The sequence below is a fragment of the Chamaea fasciata genome, unplaced genomic scaffold, assembly GCF_029207755.1.
Source record: "Chamaea fasciata isolate MVZ Bird 193981 ecotype frontalis unplaced genomic scaffold, bChaFas1.0.hap1 SCAF_2, whole genome shotgun sequence".
Classification (NCBI taxonomy): Eukaryota; Metazoa; Chordata; class Aves; order Passeriformes; family Sylviidae; genus Chamaea; species Chamaea fasciata.
This window is the reverse complement of record NW_027094087.1, coordinates 25,873,971-25,896,514: the sequence shown is the minus strand read 5'-3', so window position 1 is coordinate 25,896,514 and position 22,544 is coordinate 25,873,971. Positions and strand designations below refer to the sequence as shown.

The 22,544-nt window shown below is 36.0% G+C and overlaps 1 protein-coding gene across 5 annotated transcripts in view; it reads right to left on the bottom strand.

The window, feature by feature from the left end:
* The window catches only part of STXBP5L (syntaxin binding protein 5L), a 184,445-nt gene that overhangs the window by 44,822 nt on the left and 117,079 nt on the right, over positions 1-22,544 (bottom strand). For 3 of the 5 annotated variants that reach the window (XM_066175315.1, XM_066175316.1, XM_066175318.1), the window contains exons 13-19: positions 21,888-21,955; positions 20,677-20,717; positions 17,192-17,409; positions 13,859-14,031; positions 9,350-9,475; positions 5,304-5,455; positions 3,574-3,645 (exon numbers count right to left, since the gene is read on the bottom strand). In XM_066175315.1, the coding sequence (XP_066031412.1) occupies positions 3,574-3,645; positions 5,304-5,455; positions 9,350-9,475; positions 13,859-14,031; positions 17,192-17,409; positions 20,677-20,717; positions 21,888-21,955 (850 nt within the window). The remainder of the gene's footprint in view (positions 1-3,573; positions 3,646-5,303; positions 5,456-9,349; positions 9,476-13,858; positions 14,032-17,191; positions 17,410-20,676; positions 20,718-21,887; positions 21,956-22,544) is intronic. The other 2 variants (XM_066175317.1, XM_066175319.1) reach the window with 1 other exon arrangement.

Sequence of the window (22,544 nt, the reverse complement as noted above, 5' to 3'; positions counted from 1 at the left end):
CATTTACTCTAAAGCACCCAAAGCTATCACATCTTTGCTTATAAATAAATGAATTATAAATAAATTATCATAAATATTCACAAGCCAATAAAATAAGTAAGCTCAGGGTTATCTTAATCACTCATCTCCACATTGAATTATCATACTACGTTTTCTTTATGTTTATATACCTATATATATCTATCTATGCGTGCATTCTTTGGAAATCAGTTAGTTCAGAATATAGCTGTGACTTAAACTCAACCTATATTAACTTCTTAGGTGTGACTTAAAATGTCAATTACTAATAGACAGTGACTCATCGCACACAGTTTTCTGTGTCATCCTGTCAGACCACGGGTACTTCTGCTCACCCCCTCTCAAAGGACTGGCCTGGGGGAGGAACAAGGACTTCTCACTGAAGAGTCTTCATTATGAAAATTATTTTGCAATGTACCGACATCCTTTGGATTTGATAATATTTTGGATGCTTCATAAAGACTATTTTCTTGTTCTACCAACAGATGGTATGAATTTCTAGTAGGAGATGCAAATTCCCTTTGCATCATTTTTGGTATTTTTATATTCTGCTGCAGACATTATCCCTCTACATGCAATAAATATACTTGTTTTAATATTTGAATGCATGTTATCCAAAATTGGGTAACAACATGTACAACTTGATTTCAATTGAAGAAGAAAACCAACCAACCAACAACCAGCCTACCACATAATTTTGCAGTGCAGCAGAGAGAGTTTATTTTATTTAGCTTGTCATATAATCTTGCTACAAAGGGAGATTGCTGCAGATGCTACAGCAAATGGAACCAATCATCAACACCTGAAAGTTATCCCAAGCTCTGCACTTATGCTCATCTTAGCTTATTTTCCCCAAATTACTTCCCTGATCGGATGACTGTGTTCCAGTCTCTTCCACTGTGTATGCCTAGACTTGGCTACATTTCTTCCCCCCTTGCTTCCCTTTCCCACTTTCACCTCCCAAACCAGAGAATGTGCTGCCTAAATGCTCTAAGACCACTCTGGGTGCATTCTAAAAGTCTACTTTACAGATGTAACCATTATTAAGCTATCTATAGATTTATTGGCTAAAATTCAAAACATCTATTCCATCACTGTGCTTTGCATATTGGATGTCCTTCACATTGTTGATTATGTCTTTCCTCTGCAAAGCCTCTCTTCTCCAACTTACTGCTTCTTTCCTCTTACATGTTCATTCTTTTTTTTTTCCCCCTTTCCCTGCTGAGATGCAGGACATCCCATATTGAAATATCAACACTTTCTTTCTCTGACCCTCTGATCTCTTCAAATCTCTGAATTTGAAGAGATTCTTTTGTATAATCATGGCAATAATTATATATATACATATATATATATATATATCCCTAGTGATTCATAAGTACACATTTTTAATTTGGATTTCTTCCATCCAAGCTAGAGTAGTAATCCTGTCTTTCTAAAATCTATTCAGAAGTGTCCAATATGAACTTAACATCACCAAGATGAAATCTACTTTTTTTTCTGCTGAAGTGTCCTCTTTACTACATCAACAGAGCTATCAGCATCACTGTCTTCTCTGATACTATAATCCATTATATTGGTTCCATCTTTAAACGTCACACTTTAACTCTTGTAATTAGGCTGCGCACTAAATGATATTTCTCTTCCTGCAAATAACCTCTAAAATGACCAACAAAAATCTAAGTATCTTGCTCATCGATAATCTCTTCTGTGGCTTCAGTGCCTACAAGTCTTATTTTTTCATACTGATCCACATGAAATTATCTTCCTGCTTCATTACTTAATTGAATCAACTACTCGTATATCTTCCCATTAACTTCCATTTTTATTGATATAACCCTTAAAAGTTTAGACCTAATGCTTCTGTTATCACATGACTGCTCCTGCTTTTGTCATAATAATATTGGCTTTGACTGCACAATTTCCAAAAATAATTTACTTTTCCCATCATCATCCCTTATGAGAGAAGATAAAATTGTAAGCAAAATCCAGAATCCTCTCTTAATACCCCTCTTAAAATTCATCTCTCAAAGAAGAGATATAAAAAAGCAGAACATGAGAATGACTGCACAAGATATTTTCAGTCTGTGACAGATTCTAGTCCTTTTCTTGATCTTACTTCTTGGTGCATCTTTCAGATCATAAAATATATACTCCTATGTAAGCATCAAATGACAAAAGCAAGAACCAAACCATTTTTGAGGGAAGAAATTAAGCTGTTAATGATCTTGCCCAAAACTCAGACTAATACTTCATAGGAAGATTTTTCAGACTTTTCTGACTATAACAAAACCAAGATAATACATTTTCAGCTATAAAAGACTCCACAGCTATAAAAGACTCCATGGTCTATGTTTGTAATTCTGAATGAAAACAGTGGTAATTTTTGCCCTTAGAAATTATTAATTTTTTAGAGGGGGGAAAAAAATCCCCAAACATTTGACTGCTGTCTGTCACTTGGGTTCTCTGTTACAGACTTGAAATTAGCAAGATCAGACTAATAGACTTTAAGATATCATACACCAAACCTTTTTATGGACTGTTGAATTTGTAACTGGACTAGTCTTTTAACTAAACAGACCACTTTTTATGAACTATTATGGAATAAAGTCATAGAAATCAGCCTAGAGGGATGGAACAGAATGTGTCGTGCAAGTGTACAAATGTATTTCAATAGCTACATAACTTTACATTTATGAGAGATGACAAAACAACTGCCACTCCTTTATCCTGCCCATACTGAATATTTAACATAAAATTGCCTATCCCGTTGTTCTCTGGAAAGTGCTTTAAAAAGAGGCATCCTAGAGACCTAATTACATATAAGCACTGCAGTTAATTAAGATATGTATGGCTCATCTGTTGAACAGTCATTTTTGCAAACTTAATTATAGCTTTGTTCGCTGCATTCTGCAGTGATGAATACTAATATTTAAATTTCATATCAGTGTAATTCATAATTTAAAGATATTAAAAATGTGAATTTTCATAGCCCTCTTTGATGTATGTATTTTTATGTCCACTTTACATTCCCCATCAAAGATCAGAGGCACAGGATGGTTCCCCAAAGCCAAATATTTAAGCACTAAACCAAGATATTTAAAAATTCAAATTTCACAGCATCCAATCAAATGACTGGTCTTTTAAGCCACATTGTTCTTCTGAAAAAAGGGAAGAATTAATTCGTAACTACAGATAGTGCCATTGCAAAACAAGAAATGCTTCATATCAGTAAATGTACATGGAAACAAATATAAAACCAAAGAAAGATGCTGTCACCAAGAACATAACATTGTTGAAAAATAATTGCTAAGGCCCAGTCTGTCCCATATAACACTGAGGTTTTCTCTTTGACTTTCTTTCTAAAGAAAAGAATTTCTGCATAATAAAGGCAATTGTCAAAAATAAGCATGGTCAACATCACAAAATGTAATAAAAGTTTGCATGCATGCTGAATGTGTTTAAAAAACACATTACAAAGCACAAACACATGGGTTTAAGTCAGGCATAGTCCAATCATGATAAAGCTTTTTGCCTAACCTTTATAGAACTTACTCTGATAGGAAGTACGGATCCGTTTCGTTAAATCTGGATAAAAGTTAGACAGGCCACGCATGCAAAAGTTGTCTTTGGAACATGCCAGTACACCAGCATCAGCAGCAGGCAGAGGAAAGAGAGAAAAAACAGTCTAAAGTGAAAGGAAGTGATACCATAACCAGCATCTAGAACAGCCAAGGTGAAGAAATTTCGGCAGATGCTTACCTTCCAATTGGGAGATATAACAAGAAAAATAATCAAAAAAGTAAAGGATGTGGGATGGATGGTGAGAAAGCAGCTGAGGCTTTTTTTAGATGCATAGTTTCTATGAGCAACCTAGACGTTGCAATCCTTCACAGTGGTCATTTATCCCCAGTGGGCTCCATTCTGGCAGCACTGGATAGCTGGAATGATGCCTTAAAGGATTGGCCCAGACTGCCACTGACAGAGAAAAACCCTCTGTGAAACAGTGCTGATAACAGCTTTTTCTACATGAGCAATCCTCCACCTTTTGTACAGAGCTCTGCAGCATGTTGTTTATGGCTAGCTGCTCACGTTTCTTAGGGAGCTGCTGTGGGGCTGGCTGAATCCAGACAGAGAAGCTGAAGGTAACTTGAAGCTGCTGGTCTCTTCTCTCCTCAGCTGTGCCAAATTTACATATTTAACACTTGGCACAGATGGGAACTAAGCTTGCCATGACTAAATGCATAGAAAGTGAGATAAATGGTCTTTCAGGAGCAGAAGTAGGCCTGAAGACTTGTATTTTATTCTATAAATTTTCCTCTAGATTTTATTTTCTGTTTGGAGTGTAAACACATTCCCAATTAAAAACAAATACTTCCCATAACGCTAGGGAGACGTAGGATTTGATGATTCAGTGTAGGGTCTGCTGATGAAAATGCTGATGGCATAAACCCACTATAATCCGTTGCTTTTACAATTTTAGGGTTAGATTTAAAACTCCACATTTTCACAGATATTTTAAAATCTAATTCCAAAACTTCACAGCTATGCAAAACACATTTCATAATTGTGTCTGACTCTTGCATGTAACTATGGAATATGTCAAGCGGAAAGACTTGAAACAGACGATCTGACTTTTTCTCATACAAGTAAATGCTTCGATAACAACAAAGTATGGTAAAATTTGGATCTATTGAAGTATTAATATTTCTAATACAAGACACAATATAACAGTTATGACTTACTGTGATCCTCTTAGCATCAAATTTTAAAAGGGATGTTGTAGGTTTATATTAAGAACTTCACTAATGAAGTACTTAATTTGAGCTCCTAGTGTTACCTACATAACAAGGCTCCCATGTGTTACACATCTCCAACCACAACTGACTATTCAAATGAATAGCACCTGGCAGAAGGTACATTTAAGCTTAAAGTGAAGTCTCACTGGTATGAACTTTTTAAAACCAGAAAGAAAATAGCATACAATTTACACTTCAAGTGACTGCCCGAGAAACAATTTATTGCTCTGCTCGTTATGATTTTTTACAGACTCAGCTAAGGGAATTACTTGCTGACCTCCATCCCAAAAGGAAAAAAAACCTCATAAAACATTTTATTTCTGAGAAAGTGCCTGCACCTAGAGCATGTCAAGTTTCTTTTGCCAAGTTATAGAAACTCCATTGGCTGGCAAATAGCCATGCATTCCAAAAGCACTAGAAAAAGCCACAGGCAAAAAAAACCAAAGAAACATATCAGGCTCATGAGCACAATGATTCATTTCCTACCTGCAGCAAACTGCCTGCTCTTGCGAGGTGAGCGGGGCTGGCGCTGGTATGGATCGCTGGATCCATAGAGGTCCAGGGTGCCCATGCTCAGCAGGACTGTCTTCTGCATGAAATCCACAACAGCCAAACCATTGCAGTTCCCAAAAGCCACCCTGCAAAGAGAAACATCCCTCAAATGTGTTAGCAATAGGTAATTAAATTCTGAAAACAATAATAATTATTATTATGAACAGTGCACAAACTTATTCTTCAGGAGTTACTCAATTTCACATTTTTTATTCCTTACAGATCTGTAACCCTGAATTTCAAAGACTATTTTCTGAATTAACTTTCCAGAAAGCAGACCTACAACTTCTACCAACTTTCTGTACCAAACGCAGTGCAGTAATGTCTAAATGCTACCTCACTGAACAATATAATTATAATAACAATAATGATATCAATTAAGCCTAAAAATCAGGATGTAGATCTTAAAAAGTAGTTATGCATTTATATAAAATACAAATTAAAACATAAATATGAATACATGTAAAAAATTCTTTTAAAGGTAAATGCAAATGACAAATGAAATATATTAGGTCGTATTGTGGAAATGCATTTAAAAATTTCCTTCCAACTCTGTCAGCTTATCTACAGCAGTGATTCCTGTTAAAACAGCCTCTACTCCTCTGAAATGCTTCTGCAAATGCATTTTGATGGTAGTTTGATTTATGGACAAGATCTCTCTCCTTCCGTATCAGAGTGCAATTTTAAATTCCAGACAGAAAGGATTGCAGGTACAGCCACAAAGAAACTCAAAAACCATAACCATGTTCAATCATATTCAGAATCACTATCAGATTCTGTAATTTTATGTAAAAAGTGATTAAGATGGTTAATTAAAATCTCTGCAAAATATTTAGGCAATTAATTCGCACTAAAAGTCAGGTGTGCACTCACCTCCACCTGACTCTTCTTAATGTATCTCCAAAATATCTGAAAGGAATTTTTGTGCAGAAACATTGCAGAAGAAAAGTAATGAGGTGGAGGGAAAGCAGGGTAGCTAGGAAATTTTCTTCCGTCCTACCTTTTCTTACATTGCTTCTATTATAAAAAAAAAGGGTTCCATATTGCAAATAAAAAAGTAATATGTAAAGAAAAATGAAATTATTTTTCCTCAATTGTCAAACTAGCAAATTAAGGCACCATCTGCAACAGTGTCTTGAATTCTACTGGCTGTTACTACACCGTGTTTACCACCCTTCTCTCAACACTGGCTGCAGTACAGCACATATGGAATTTCTATGGATGCACTCTGATTTTTTTCCCCATTGACCTTTTTTCCCCCCAATTGGTGTCCCTCAGGGGCCCATACTGGGACCAGTACAGCTTAATGTCTTTACCAGTGACAGAGACAATGGAATTGAGGGCACCCTCAGTAAATTTGCAGACACCATGCTGAGATGAGCCTGAGGGACAAGTGCCATCCAGAAGGACCTGGACAAACATGAGAGAAGGGCTCATGGGAATGGGGGTAATGGTTTTAGACTAAAAGAGGGATGATTGTATGTGTTCATAAGTCCCTGAATTCCAGATGGAGAAAAAAAAACCGGAATAAAAATGACAAGTGTCAATCTCATCTATTAATACTTTAGGGGAAAAAAACCAGCCATTTGCACTTTGAAAATTATTAACCTGAGATTTATTAATTTTGGAAAACATGAGTCACAAGAAGAGCTAGTGATCATTCACACCCCTGGTCAGCAATTTAACAAAATGTATGATTTCCTGGTCTGTATTTTTCTAAACTCCTCTAATTTCACACATAAGTATGGATCTAATATTTCTTACACCCAAACAAATTAGTTTAAAAAAGAATCTGAAATTGCTCATTAATAACACTTCTGAGTGTTACCTCATTACTTCTGAGGATGGGTAAAAAACCTAGGCAGCCATTACTGTTAACAAGACTTAGATAAATTGCTAACAACCAAGTCCTTATGAAACCAAATACAAAATAAATTTCTCAGTTTTGAGCAATAAACAGAATCAGTTCATAGGTAATGTTCTATTCTGTTGGTAAACCCTCATCAGACATTTCTTGACAATTATTATGTAGATTAGCTGAAAACTGTTACCCCATTAGCTGGTAATAAATTTTCATTGACTGCTTTCAGTACAACAGAACCCACTTCAAAACAAATTTATTATTTGTATTTAACCTTGTTCCTCAAGGTTAACCTAGTTCTTCAGTTGTAATTGAAGCAATTTGTAAAATTTTCTTTTCTACTTTCATAACAGGAAGAAGTTTTTGATGATTCATTTTAATGTAAATAAAACAGGTGTTAATACTTTTAATTTGTAGCCTTGGTACTGTTAAAAGTAAACCAAATACATTAAATAAAAGTTTGCAGTGTCTGAAGTCTTTTATCTCTGCTGGGAATCAAGGTTTTTTTGCATCTCACTATTTTCCTGTTTCATGGCTGCAGTAAAACAGTTCCAGAAATCATAATAATTAAAAGAATACTGAAACAGACTCTCCAGAACACACACCATCTTATGTCTTTGACCTAGTTAAACTGATTAGTATAGAAAGAAAAATTAGGCAAAAGATGACCCAAATAACTGTAGAATTAGCATGGCAAAAAATTACATGTTCTCAGGCTTCATGCTGAAGTGGAATAGGTTTTTCCACATTGTGAAGATAGATAACAGGTGACAATTAAAGTAGTCAACAACAATTCTGATGAAAGAAAGGACTGTGCCTTGTCATAGACCTGAGGAAAAAGTTGAGACACAAAAGAAAGGAAGAGAGAAGAGAGTCTACAGAAAAAATGTAGAGGAAAAAGACCTTTCTTGGGTAGTTTTTGTAGGAAAGTTAAATTTAGGTTATCAGCCTACTTTATTCATACATGTATTTATTTCTGAGACAATCTTGTACTTCGCTTAGGGTGTTTTAAAGGAGGCTGTCCTATAAACTATTATTGCTCCTAGCAAATGAAACAATTTAAAGCACTTGATTGAATCGAATCAGTGGTTTAGGAAACCACTGTTGCCATTAGGAGAACCACAACCTACCAGAGTAGTTTACAAGTGAGAGAATGCTGATTATTGGTGAGAGAATGTGATCATTCAGACTCTGCCTTGAGGTCTGAGATCTGCAAGGCAGCAAATCAGGCAAAACCTAACAATTTGCACAAGTGACAAATGCATCAAGGTATGGTAAAGAAAAGAAACTCCCAGAATTCATTAATAGGACACAATCTAAAAATTCAGGCTAAAACCTGAAAAAACAGCCCCCAGAACACGTATTTTGCAGAAATGTAAAAACTCTGCATTAAACTTCCAGCCTCTGGAAGGAGACCAGTGACTTACTGAAAATCAGCAGGAGTCAGCACCTAACACCCATTACAGCCAATAGTTTTATTGGAGTAACACCTACAGGGAAAACCATTTCAATGTATCAGGGTGACTCTCAGTAAGAGGAAACATTAAAAATTTGCACATAAACTGAACCTGAGGAAAAAATTACACACACTCATTTGCACTGCCATCCAGAATACAGCATTTAAATGTTCCTTTTTCAATTCTCAATTTCGGGTCACCGATTCTTGTGCAAACAGACATTAGCACCAACAAAAATGCTGCTCTCAGAAGACAATTTCCAACTAAGATATGATGTCATGATAAATGGCACTGAACAGTTAATCGCTTCACCATTTTCCATTAAATGCATTTCACCTTGGTGAACCTTTCAAAATAACTTTGAAAATTACAGATTTGAAATGCAATTAGATCTTATGTGAAAGGATGGGAAGAATGATGTGAAAAGATTCAGTCTTTTAAATAGGATTAGTAAAAATATTGGCAAGAATGGCAATTTAACATCCCATATTACAATCTCTATGTCAGTTCAAATAATTTTTCCCCTAGAAAATGCTGATTTACAGCATCTTTTGAATACTTTGCTTTGACCGCAACTGTCTGTGAGAAATTTCTAAGTATAGTTGGAAACCATGCAATTTAGTGGAATAAACAATAAATCACCTTAATTCTGAGTTACTTACAGTCCATAAGCAGAGTTTACAGCAAGGCTGGTAATCTGTTGTGGAGGCTCACCATCCACCCACACCAACTGGATAACGAGATCTGCCTGGTAGCCAGGAGGCATCCGCACAGCCCGAGCCTTAACGCTAAGAAGAAGAAGAAGACGTACAAAATAAGAACAAACAAACAAACGTTGAGCCATGAAAAACAACTGCTTTATATCACTATGAAATGTCAACTTGAATGGAAAACCTAAAATACTTTCTTTTGAGACTTTGAAAAAGGACATTTCTGTGTATTTGGAACTTTTTTTTCTTCTGAAGTAAAGCATGACAGAAAAACACAAAGAGGCAAGAGATGATGAGAAGATACACCTTTCTGCAGTGGTCTTCACCAGAGCATATTAAAAACTTATGGACTTGAAAAATCTATTTGTCCATGTAGTGCAAACAAGTCATGTTTCCTAGTACAGTCCAATTTCTAGGACCATAATCACCTAATATGTGAATGAATGGTGCCTACACCAAATCTGATGTAACTATTAACACCTGTTCCTACTGTGTTATGGAAAGTTCAGTGACTTGCAAAGCAGGCAGTGAAGGTGTACATTTTAAGGGGAAGTGTAAGAGCTGAACAGCTCTGTATGACTGCTTTATGTGCTTTTTTGAGTGGTACAACAACATGGGAAACGCTGAAAGAAAACATTATGCAATGCAATGCATATGCTATTGCAATACTTTGAGGTATTCATGTTAGTCATTAGTACATTCACGCTGTAGTAGTAATTTACAGGTAAAACCCACTAGTCAGTGCGTTTTCACTGTACCTGTTACTGTTGAGAATGTTTATATTGCACCCCTTTCCACACAGGCATAAAATAGGGCAGTCTACTTTATGAGAAAGTCATTCCTCGTCTATCCTCTAAATGCATTTCCTTAACAGCAGCTTGGCACACTCACTGTTCTATTTCTTTTCCCTGTAGTATTCTTCAGACCTTACATGTGTATTTGTCTGGAGCAGTAATCAGGCATTTGGCATGGATTTTGTCGTAGGAAAGACGTGACAATGCAGCTCAGCAAGTGCTCAACCCACTACAGTTGGCAATAGCTTTGTATTGTTGTTTTCTATCAACAGCAAACCTCTGCTCAGAGTTTTGCAATTTCTGACCTGTTCTGCTGGCACTAAAGCTTTGCCCTTTTCTTTGTTCATATGATACATATCCACGAGCGTTTCTGAAGTGATGCTATTCATAACCTTAATGAAGCAAGCCCTGGATTACCCGGGAGTATTCGTGCTGAGAACAAAGGTGTGAACATCTGTGAACTCAAGCTGCTAAGGGAGAGGGGTCCTTTGAGACCAGGATAAACTGAAACTACAGACAAGAGTTGTATACAGTAAAGATGTATAATTTTCAAAGAAACTTCCCAGCAAGCAGAAGCTGAATATTTTACAAACAGTCCTTCAGAGTATCTTTGTGATGGAGCCCTTCAACTTCTAATGTCTGCAGATAAGCCTTTAAAAGGCATAATAGTGGTGGTCTTTCCATCTTTACCTTATTTTCAGCTTTCAGTTCCTTCCCTTAAAAATATTAGAAAAATATAGAACAGGTAAATGAAATCCAAGAACCAGGACTTAGTCTAATACCCTTTCAGTTGAGCTTTCCATCCATATTTTCTCATGGATAACTGATGGTGTGGGAGAACATAAGAGGCAAACATGCTGATCCAACAAGTATCTGTCGAAGCAATGCATTTATACTTTCCTTCTTCTAAACAAGCTACCATGAGACTGACAATGGCTGCAGAATTAATTCTGATCTTCTAATTTTTCCAATGCGTTTTTAATTGCTTTTAATGACATGCTGAACAAATTAGACAACTTGAAGTACCTTCTTGGTTTTCTTTTGGGTTCTGTCACCTGAGGGGGAAAAAAGCAAATACCTTTCCCTCTAAATATTTTTCACTGCAAATTTGAGAATCTTGTTTTGATAAAAATGGATATTATTTCACAGGGATTTTCTCTAAGCATAGAATAAACTGTAGGTGGTGAAAGACTACAATAAAGGAGTAAAATATTTTCAGATTTCATGATTGAGGTTGTCATTCCCGTGTTTCTGTGACATCTTCCTGCTTATGAATCTTTGAGCTATTTCCCTTGTTTCCCTAACAATCCTGCTTGAACAGTAATGCAGATTACTCAGTTCTGCACCTTGTTTTGGATGGCTTTTTACTTGAAGTGTTTATAATAAAAACCTAAGCAGACTGCAGGTGTATGAGCAGAAGGAATGTAGACATTTCAGTGATTTCCTTGACATGTTCTTGTTAGGCTACAGTGAATTTCACTGTTGCCAAGTTTTGGTTTTTACTTTTTTTCACAAGATATTCACAGTTCCTTATCACTTTGGAGTCACTTGAAGCTACTGTCAAAACCTTTGATTGACCTAATTTTGGGATGATACTAGAAGTCTGGGAACAAAGACTGACATTCTGGGTACAGCTTTATGATAACAGCATTTACATCAAAAGTATTTATCTTCATAATCACAAATCCATTGGTTTCTTAGGTTATTACAGCTGCCTATTTCACTGTAAAATCTTCTGAAAGAAGCAAGAACAATATTTATTCCATACTGCTGCCTGCCTCTCTTGGTAACAGTTACTTTTGATTTCAGAAAAATGCCAAGCTTTCATTACTTCGGTCCCTCCAATTACTTTCTTCCTAGTAGCTATTCAGAGACACAAACACATTCAGTCATTCTGACTCCTGGCTAGAAAAAAAAATGTACTGTGGAGCGCCATTCATTTTCTGCAACAATGTTGTGAAGCAGATATGAAAATAAACATAATGGAGCCAGTTATGTATATGTGTAAAATTTTATGTGCATTATCAATATAGTTCAAGCTGTGCACTCACCCTCCAAGTGCAGGTGGCTGCAGCTTTATGCAAATATTGCTCTATTTTAGATTCTGTCCTGCTGCCCACCTTATGAATGACTTGCATATAAAGTCAACAGCATCAGCCTGGTCTTTACTGTTTTTTGGGGTTTTTTTCCTGTGTTTTCAGCACTACTTTCATTTTACCACCATAATTCTGTTTAGATCAGAAGTTCTTAGACAGCCAAGGCCTGTGGACCCAGCTAAGGTTTGGGGGGAAAGTGTGGATATTTATATGTCTTTCCTGAGAAGGACAATAGAATACATAAGTACACTTTTATCTAAATGTAGGACTGTACCAGCAGTTCTAGTAGTATAATTACTCTGACTTTGAAAAATCACTTCTCAGTCAAAATAAGATTGTAGTTACCTTGTGTAAAATTTGACAAAAATCTATTGGCCAGCTTAATGTGAGATTCTTTGAGTTAAGAAAGCTTCTAAAAACTAACAAGCTGAACCTATGTGGGTTCATGACAACTTTTCTGCCTCCAACATCAACAATTTCTCTCTTTCCCAGACAAAATCAAATAAGAATCTCTTAAGCAAAAATCTTAGCCAGTGAAATGATTAAATTATTGCATTCTTCCTGATATCAATGTCATAAATAGATTTCACATTTGGATTTTTAAAATAACTGATCTCTGCCTCTTCTATTGATTTTCGTAGTTCAAATTAATGATTAAACTGAGGTTTGAAGTTCAAATGCCTGACTGAATGAGGTGGACAAATGAATAGAATGCCAAAAAATACTGTTAATTTTACAAGGAGAATATCACAATATTGCTTTTAATTGCTAATGGCATTTTGAGAAGACAAGCAGCCCAAAGTATCTGCAAAATCAGGAAGTGTTCATTTTAACTGCTTTTGAAATAATTGAGGCATTTAAAAGATTTAATAATAATTATACCAAAATAATAATGAATTCACCAAAATGAGAGTAACTGTTATCAGCAATGCACTCTAATTGCTGGAAAATTACAGTTTATAGAGTTTTGTACAGAATTCTTGTTTTTTTAAAAATATTCAAATCCACAATTATATGCCTTATTAATAAGAACATATTAATCTACTCCAAAACAGTGATAATGTATTCGACCAGAAAACAATTTGCTTCTTTCTAAAGATTAAACAAATATACACTTCCACATAGTGTGACTGTTTCATAATTGTATATTTGAAAGATTGTTTCATGAGTATGAACACAGTTTCCATGTGTTACATACAGTTCTTGATTAAAAAAAATAGTGTTATATTAATTAATCAAGGAGAGAAAGCTTTGCACATGCTGGCTTTTATGGAAGTTTCTTCATGACTTATCCTCAGAAATTCTTTGAAGATTTACTCCTGGATCACACTGGAAAATGACAGTAAAACCTTTATTGTAACAGTTTATATTCTTCAGAATTACTTCCATCCTTTTAAAATCCCATGCTGATGATTTTGCCTTAATTATTTTGTTTGTTCCATATTCTGGTTTATTATCATTTTGTTTCACATACATACAATTAACCTCTTTTTCTTGGGAGCTGATGGATTGACTAACAGATAAGAATGCTTTTTAGAAAGATCAAGATTTAAACAATGGCACAGACTTACCTAAGACATGGGATACTGTCCTTCATCGTTCCTTCACATGCTACAGTGTTGGTACTGCCTGAAAGGCTTTTTAAAGAAGGAAGCTGTGAGGAGGCATCTGGAAATGGAGGATTTGTTTCTGGTTCAGGAGTAATGATGTCTTCTACTTCACATTGAAGTCGTACCTCTAATGACTTAAATAAATAAAAAGCAAAGTTATCATTTCATAAGGAAAGCTGCTGTTACTTTCAAATAAATATCAGTATGCCTTTTTTTTTTTTAAGAACCCCCATTTATAATTATAATTTGCAGGCAAAGAATACTGTAATTTGTTATTCATACAGAGTAACAGCAACATCAGATAGGAACTAGAAGGATCACCAACTCTGCCTCCTGATTACTCATACAGCAGAGTCTCTACCAGACAAGTTCTAGCCAGGATGGATAAGCCTGACAGTGTGAAGAGTACTGACACATGAGCTTCATTTGTCCACAGGTGGGGGCCAGGAAATCCGAGATTACAGCACAGACAGCTCTGTGTTCCTTAGAATGAACATGAGCTTGGTGGATTCTAGAAAGCAAAATTCAAAGCAGTTACCTTTTGCTTTACTTCTGGCCTCTCTAGAAAGGGAAAAAGAGGCCAAACCAGCCTACAATACTCTCCACTAATTCAGGAAATATTAACTGAAGGACTCCAGGGAGGAACTGGACAGGAAGTTCAAATCTAGGTAAGTAAATACTGAGCAATTCTTTCTATCTCATGACTTGTCCAAGGAAATCCTCATTTTGAAAAGAATAAAAACCAAAGTACAGCTCTCAAAGAGACAAGGTCTGGGGGTTACTAGCTGAGCAGTAATTTTTGTGCTGCTACCTTGAAAGGAATAGTAGGCACTGCAAGCTCCATCTCGGTGATCTTTCACTGAGACATCATCCGTACCAGAATGAAGATTAACGAAAGTGCTAAATTTCATGAGAATCAGGAGATAAAGGTGAGTAGCACTGAAGGTCCCCTGTTTCTCAACCACTGTGCTAAAACACACAATATTTCAGAAAGAAGTGATTCTGTTCAACCAGGAGAGAGAGTCCTTTCCCAAAATTTCACTTCTGTTTTCTTCTTTCAAAATCCATGGACATTTTGTGCCTGAATCAGTTAAAAAAACCTACAGACAACATTTGCCTTCAAAGACTAATGAGTGAAATATTGAGTTCAGGAAAATCTAATCTGGATGTAATTGCAACTGACTGAGACAATTTATAATGTTGTTTAATCTTTATGCAGGACTGAGGTAACTGTTGAAGAGTGTGTTCTTCTGCTTACCATGTTAGAAGTGCACCACTCTTCTTTGAATGTTTTTCTGTGTGTATCCCTTTTTCTACTAAAATTAATTTTGTTAAGTTCTAGCTGCTGTGCATTTGAAGAGAGAGGGAAAAATTCAGGCTAAAAACACGACTGTGAATTTTTCTTATGTTTTTGTCCCTGCTTTGACTGGATCTTAAGAGGGTTATAGAAATATTGAACTGATTTATTTTGACACAGAGGAAAGATATTTTGGGTGGATCTCATCACTAGGCTTATTGATCCCTCTTTCCACATTCAAATGGGTGTAAATTTTTTTCCTATAGTTCTTCTCAAGAGCTTTGAAGAGGACTTTCACTGAGGAAAGACTGCTCACTGAGAAAGTCATCACGTCTAATTAATAGATCCTTTTGAGATGGGATGGACTGGATTCAAATAAGAAAACAAAAACAACAGCAGCAAATGCTTTTTATGTAACTGCATGGCAATGGCTCCAAGTTGGATATGAAGCAGAATTTGTTTCTTGCATACTCCTTGCCTCCAGAATCTGATATGAAATGATGCAAATAATATTTCTATTGAGGAAATTCCAGGCACAGCCTATGCCCCTAAAGCACATTCAGCTGCAGACTTCCCTGCTACACGGATCAACCTTTGAGTAGCCCCCACACTTCCCATTTACCGCAGCAAAAACATTGCAACACTGACATCAGGGTAGTCAAACCAATGTGGGGGCCTTAAAATGCTGGGATTTGTAGGTTGAACTCAAGGTAAATTCAGTCTGGCTGATACGGAAGGGAGGACACAAAGTGCTTTGTACCTCAAGCAGCAAAGAAATCCTGAGACTGGCCAGCTCAGTCTCAATATAGACAAAAAACATGGCCTAAAGTCAGGTGCAGATTCCAACAAAGAATCCCATACTTTTGATTATAAAACCCTCACAGCATTTAGACCAAAGACTTGAATGCAAGCAGCAAAAATGCAGAAACAAAAGAGAAAGCCCATTTCAGAGATGCACAAAACCCAGGGGAGCGCTGTGACTATGCCACTGAGATTACATAACTTAATATTCAGAGAAAAATGCTTATTAATCACAAATGAAATCTGAGAAACTGTCAATTTGCACATATTATAACACTTTGGAAAATACCAGTAAAGATGCAATTCAGCCAGAAAAGTGAAGGACAGGGAAAAAAGATATAAATTATAGATAATAGAAGATAAGGTGCACTTCCTGTGGAACAATGTAAGAATACTGAAATGGAGTAATTTTAGCAGCATTATACATGAGCTGGTCAGTAGTGTAAAATTACTGTTCATCAGCTTTAAACCTTTTCATGAAATGATACATTCAGGCAGCTTAATAATTGCCTGGAGAGGGAGAAAAGAGTGGAAAACAACAGAAGAACTACAGGTAATACAGAATGGCACATGGCTACAGACCAAAAATAACACAGGTTTTTGCCACAGTAGAATGTTCTCAAGTGCATTAAAATAGCATGAAAAGGAAAGAACTGTAATCAGGGAAGGTGACAAATAATCTGGCACTTCATACAGTTTCCATCTTTAGGGAAGCAACGTCAGCACAAGCCAGAGAAAGACCAACTCTTTGGGTTTTGTTAAACCCAGTGATAATTTTCAGTCTCCTTATGAACAGAAATTAAAGATATTAAGTACTTGAGTTAAAGAAGAGCATTGTGCACGTACACAATGTACATTAACTGATAAAAACATACAGCAGACAGTAATTCTAGACCAGGTAAATACAACAGCGATTACTGTATCATAAAGTCTTAAAAGCAAACCATGTCTGAAAGCTGCACTGTATGTTACTACTAGAGCAAAAAGGAAATGGAGAGTAGGTTCTCAAATGCTTAGATTTTTGTCAGTAACTGAAGTAGGATCAAGATTTCCCTGGAAAGGTTTAAAATGGAATGTCCCTAAACCTGTATTTATACTGCTTGCTATTTTTTATTTAAGTACTTGAGCACAGATGAAGCAAGGCAATTTGATTTAGGAATTATGTTCTCTTATAAGAGAGTGAAATGGGTACTTACTGCAATTTCAGTATTTACTTCATGTTTGCTGAACCTGTAAACAATCACATATGCAGAAACTCCTGCCACACAGAAAATTCGGCTTTCAGGACACCAGTACATCATCTGAACAGCAAAAGGATCTTCTTCCACAATCTCAGCTGTTGCTTTTCCTTCTCCCACTTTCTGTTTTTCAAAGACCTTTGATGTTTTTAGTTTGTACAACATCTGTAGAGTAACTGGAATATATTAAAACATATAAAAAATACTAACATGAAGCAAATCAGTTAAAAAATTCCTCAGTTCACACTTCTCAGTTGTGGCACAACAAAGAATCTTAGGAAAGCCTAAGATGACAAGATGTGTAATATACAATTGTCCAAACCAGGACAACAGTACAGATACTATTCTGGTACACATTACTAATAGGATATGTATTTAATACTTCTCAAAAGGGTATTTCTCTGTGAAATACTTCTTAGTAGTTTCTGGGGAAGGGTGCCAAGAGGGTAAATCATTGTGTCCAAGTTAGGCTTATAATCAGTGGTATAGAGAGACTCTGATAATATTGATACTTTCCTAAAGAGATGTGACACTATGACTTCATTTGTCTGAGGTTATGGTCTTGATAGAATGTAAAGACTGTATGGCAATTTAAGAGAAAACATTAGGAAAACATGCTGGTGGCCTGGTCAACACAAAGTTCTTCTGAATTAATGGGAATTTAAAAATGTTTTGAATTTCTTGATTAATAAGTAGATCTGTATTTTTACCTGTATATAAAATCCTAATATCCAGGAGCTTTTGTCAAGATTAGAACTCCACTGCAGCAAATTCTAGTGGTAAAGGAGGGGTGAAAATTCACCTCATTGTGTTTTACATTCTTCCCTGTTTTTACTACTTTTACATTGGTTTCTCAGTGGCATTAATCAGTAATTGCATAAGGTCAGAAACAGTCAGTCAGTCTCAGCACCTATAAAGGTGTGCATATCCACAAAGGCAAAACTGCTGCCTGTGTCAGTGTAATTGTGGTAGCTCAGTCTGGCCAGCTTGTGTAACAAGAGCAACAGGAAGATGAAAGGACAGTGTTTTAGTTATGTAACCAGATGATGAACACAGCAAAACCCCATTTTTGTTTGGCAGTGCAAATATATTCCAGGAGGTTTAGCATATACAATTTTTAATGTTTTAAAAAGTTTTAGTGCATAAAGCATTTCTGAATTTTCACAAATTACAGCAAGTGCTTCTGTAATAAATACATAATTCTTCCTGCCCTCAGTGGCAAAGAAAGAGAATTCAGGTTGTTCTTAGTGCCAGCAGGAAATTTAGAGTGGCACTTCAAATCAGGCATCATGGGTCCATGCACATTATGACTTCTGAAGAATTATAGAATCATAGGGTACAAGACTCTCTATGCTGCTCTGAATTACTGGGTACCATCTGCACAAGTAAATAAAAACCCAGCAATTTCTATTGAATAAAGATACATTTGGAAAACAACTCCAGTGGCCTAGCAAGTCCCTGTCTCTCACAGATCTGTGCTTTCAGACACAAGATTGCTTTTAGACATATTTTAATTTAGACCGTTAAAGTATGTCTAAAAGAAAAGTATTTTGTGCCTTCAAATACCAGTAGGATATTATTTCTGCTAGGGAATCTCAAATGAGCTTTTAACTGCATTAAAAAGGTTAACACCTTGTAAATAAAATAAATAAAATACTTTGTAATAATGAAAACCCTTTAAATAAAGAGTACCAAGTATGGTATGAGTAACACGGTACATGCCCTGAAAAGCGGGACTACAACCAGGACATCAGAGATGCACTGAAAATACCAGTACTGTTGAAGAGATTGTGAATGTTCATGATCATCTAAGCTTTTAATGTTAAGAAAAATTCCTACTGCAGCATGTATGTATTGATTAGGTTATGCTAATATTGCCTATGAGAGGTTTTTTTCTTTCCCCATTTCTGCCAGAGTTATAGAAGGAATAACTAGCACATTGCTTCCTGGGCAGTAAACACACTGAATGCCTTGGGGTCTTCCAGGGGTCTGTATTGTTTCACCCTAACTTTAGAGCCTGTAATTGCACATTCTTGTTAAAAACGAAATATTCACAAGACAAAGTCTAATGTCTCACTGTACTTCTCTAAATAAAACTAATTATCCTACTTTTGTTCATATTAAAGCTCTCAAAAACTTCTGTTTTTGCAGATAAACTGTTGACCTCATTTGATGATTGGTGTTCACCGTAACTTGAAGACATTGGAAGATGTAAATTCTGAGCAGCATGTTACTGTTTTCCCACCATTTCCAAACAGATGAATTACATAATAAAAAAACCAACCCATGGCCATGTTCTGTGGCTGTGCCTATTTAATACATGAAATGTATTTTTTGAAATGAGTGTTTGGAAATCCTCATTTCCTCCTTGTCCATCCTGAGTGAAAATATTTGCTATTAAGCAAAAAGGCAAGTACCTGACAAAGTCATCAGGTTTAGCTGACATGAAAAAACTTGTCAACATTCCCCATACTTGGCTGGAAATGGTAGCAATATTAATCATTTCAATTCTGTGGCACCATGTGGAACTAGCAGGTATTCTAAGTATCCCATACTCCATGACCTTGGCACCCATCACAGACTGGTTATTTGGATCATATTAAATCTCTCTATGCTTAACACTTCATCCAGAATTTTCTTTCATGGTCTCTTTTCTTTAACACACTCACACCTCATAAAAGAGAGTTATTACCCAGAGATCCCTGTACCACCGAAGAGACAAGAATACAGGGCAACTCTACAGGAACTTCAGTGAAGCACCATTAATTATTTGATGCAGAGTATTTTAAATTTCCTTTAAAATGTACGTGTATCTTAATAAATATATTTTACTAATGAATACCATATTTATTTTCTGTAGGGGAAAATGCTGGCTGCTAATATGTGCAGTTATAGCTAGATTGTATGGAATAAGCATTTTCTGAAGCTTTTTCCTGCTAGGATGAATGGAAATATTTCCCAATTATTTCCTGGGATTTGAGACTGGACAAGAAAAGATCTGGGTCTTTTCCACTCTCACCAGATTAAACATGTTTTGAAATATATGAATGTATTTGAATATTTTATTTTTACTTAGCTAAAGAAGATTTTGTTGTACTCAGTATAGAAGTGACAACTGGAACTCAATGTTAGATCTAACTGAGCCCTCTCCTCTATACACACAAGAAGAATGTGCCCTAGGGATTTTTCACCAGCACTTCATCCATCATAGATTTCAGTATGTTCAACCTTGAGTTATTATTCCTCAGTCTTTTCTGCCCAATGTATTTCATTAGCTGCATTTTTTCTCTTAACTTTATAAACATTTTCTTAATTTCATCCCTTAGTCCTAATTATATCAGCCCAGATATAATTACTCAAACTGTTAAATATCCTGTTTTATATCTAAATGTGTGTTTGTGTGATTTGTCAGAATTGCGTAAAAGTGAACTTTAGAAACTTACTGGCAGAAGCATCCCAAAATTTTACTGATCCATCTGCATGGCTTAAAAAAAAAAATGAATTAAATGTGTTAAAACAAGATGCAATTCTAAAACATTGTCTACTTTTGTGACTAGTAAATACAAGAAAAAATTCATTTTGTTTATGTAACTCTCTATAACTTACTGACAATATATTAAAGACATACATGTTAATTATAAAAAAATATTTTGTTATTTGGTTTCATTCAGTTAACAAAATATTTTTATGCATTTCCTGCAGAGAACTAAGTCCCCAATGAATTTTAAGATTGCAACAAGAAGAAATTACTTCCCATACTAATAAAGAGTTTAAGTTATAGCACTTTTGGTTTTCCAGTGGGCCAGCATAAACCTATGCACTCGAAAAATGACATGTACAGTGAACTTGGGAAGAACAGAAGGTAACTTCATTTTGCTTGATACTTCACAGCTGTGTTCTTTTTATTAAAATAAAATCCCTGAAGCAAAGCTGGAAAAAAGAGACACTTCTGTTTACAATGAGAATGATCCCTTCATCACCTCCTCATACTATTGCACATATCATAACTTTATTTTTAAAATCAGGTCTTTAGTATCAGTGATAGTAACAATTCATCAAATACATGACTGAGACCAGAGGAAAACGCATGGTGCATCTTACCTGAATGGTGTCTGTTTCACAGTATGATCCCTTGGGAATCCATCAGGCACTACTCCTGCTGCAATCTGAGCCTTTCTAGGCCTTTTTGCTCTGGTTCTCTGCCCACAAGGTGAAATTCATCCCAATGCACCACATCCTCACTAATGCTGAATATTAAAACGAATTCCCAAACTGTCCCCAGACAGAGAGTGCCCAGAAGGCCAAGGGACAACAGCCACAGAACAACAGCTGCTCTCCTTTTTGAAGCTATTCTCTGTGACCTCCAAGGCCAAAATATTCTCTTGCAATAGATTTTTTGTCCCAAAGCCCCCATCTTCAGAAGCATTGCTATCTAACACTGGCTCCTCAAATGGTCATTCTTAATGGTAGCTCATCCCTGGGTACTAAGTTCTGCTTTCTACAGCAAAAGAGAATTTCTGTGGTGACACGACTCAAGTGAAGAGCCAGGAAATGCGTACGTGGTGGAGTCTCAACTCTTACCTATAGCCAACCCACAATCAAAAGGAGTAGAAACAAATACTTTAAAAGTACCAATCCCCAGCTCCATTCTCACCCTGTAATAATGATTTCAGGATATGTCTGAGCTCCAAGATTCCATGCTCCACCACTGATAGGCCACTCCTAAACAAACAAAAGTACAGAGACCACAACTTATTTTGCTGAACCTTATTTGTTTAATTTTTAAATTCAGGAGGAGACAACATCTTCCTCCAAAAAGCGATACAGCTTGTAAAAGAACAACAAAAAAAGTATAATTCAAGGCTTTTACAGTTTATTAACACTTTTGTGTCATCAGTTCAGGCTCTGAAAACTTAATAACACTTCTATATTATCAACTATTGTTCTATGCTTTTAAAATATTTCTGCACAGCTAACATTCAACAGTCTAAAAGAGGAATGGGAAGGAGGAGTAACAAACAATTCTGCAGGTCTTTTGTGATGGCTGTTCTCTTGGAGATTCTATAGAACACTGAATAGACCGAGAATTTATTTTGAATTCAAAGACCACTGAAGAAGCTGGACCAGAAACAAGTATCAGAGCATGATGCCACGAGATAAGAGAATGCAACTTTTACAGAACATATGTGATCATCATCTCTTTCCTTGCCTTTTGTTTACTAATGGCACGACTCCCATTCCATTCTCTCGGTCTAGAATGCTGCCCTGTGCCTAAAGCCCTGACACGTATGGATACAGGATACTGGATGCA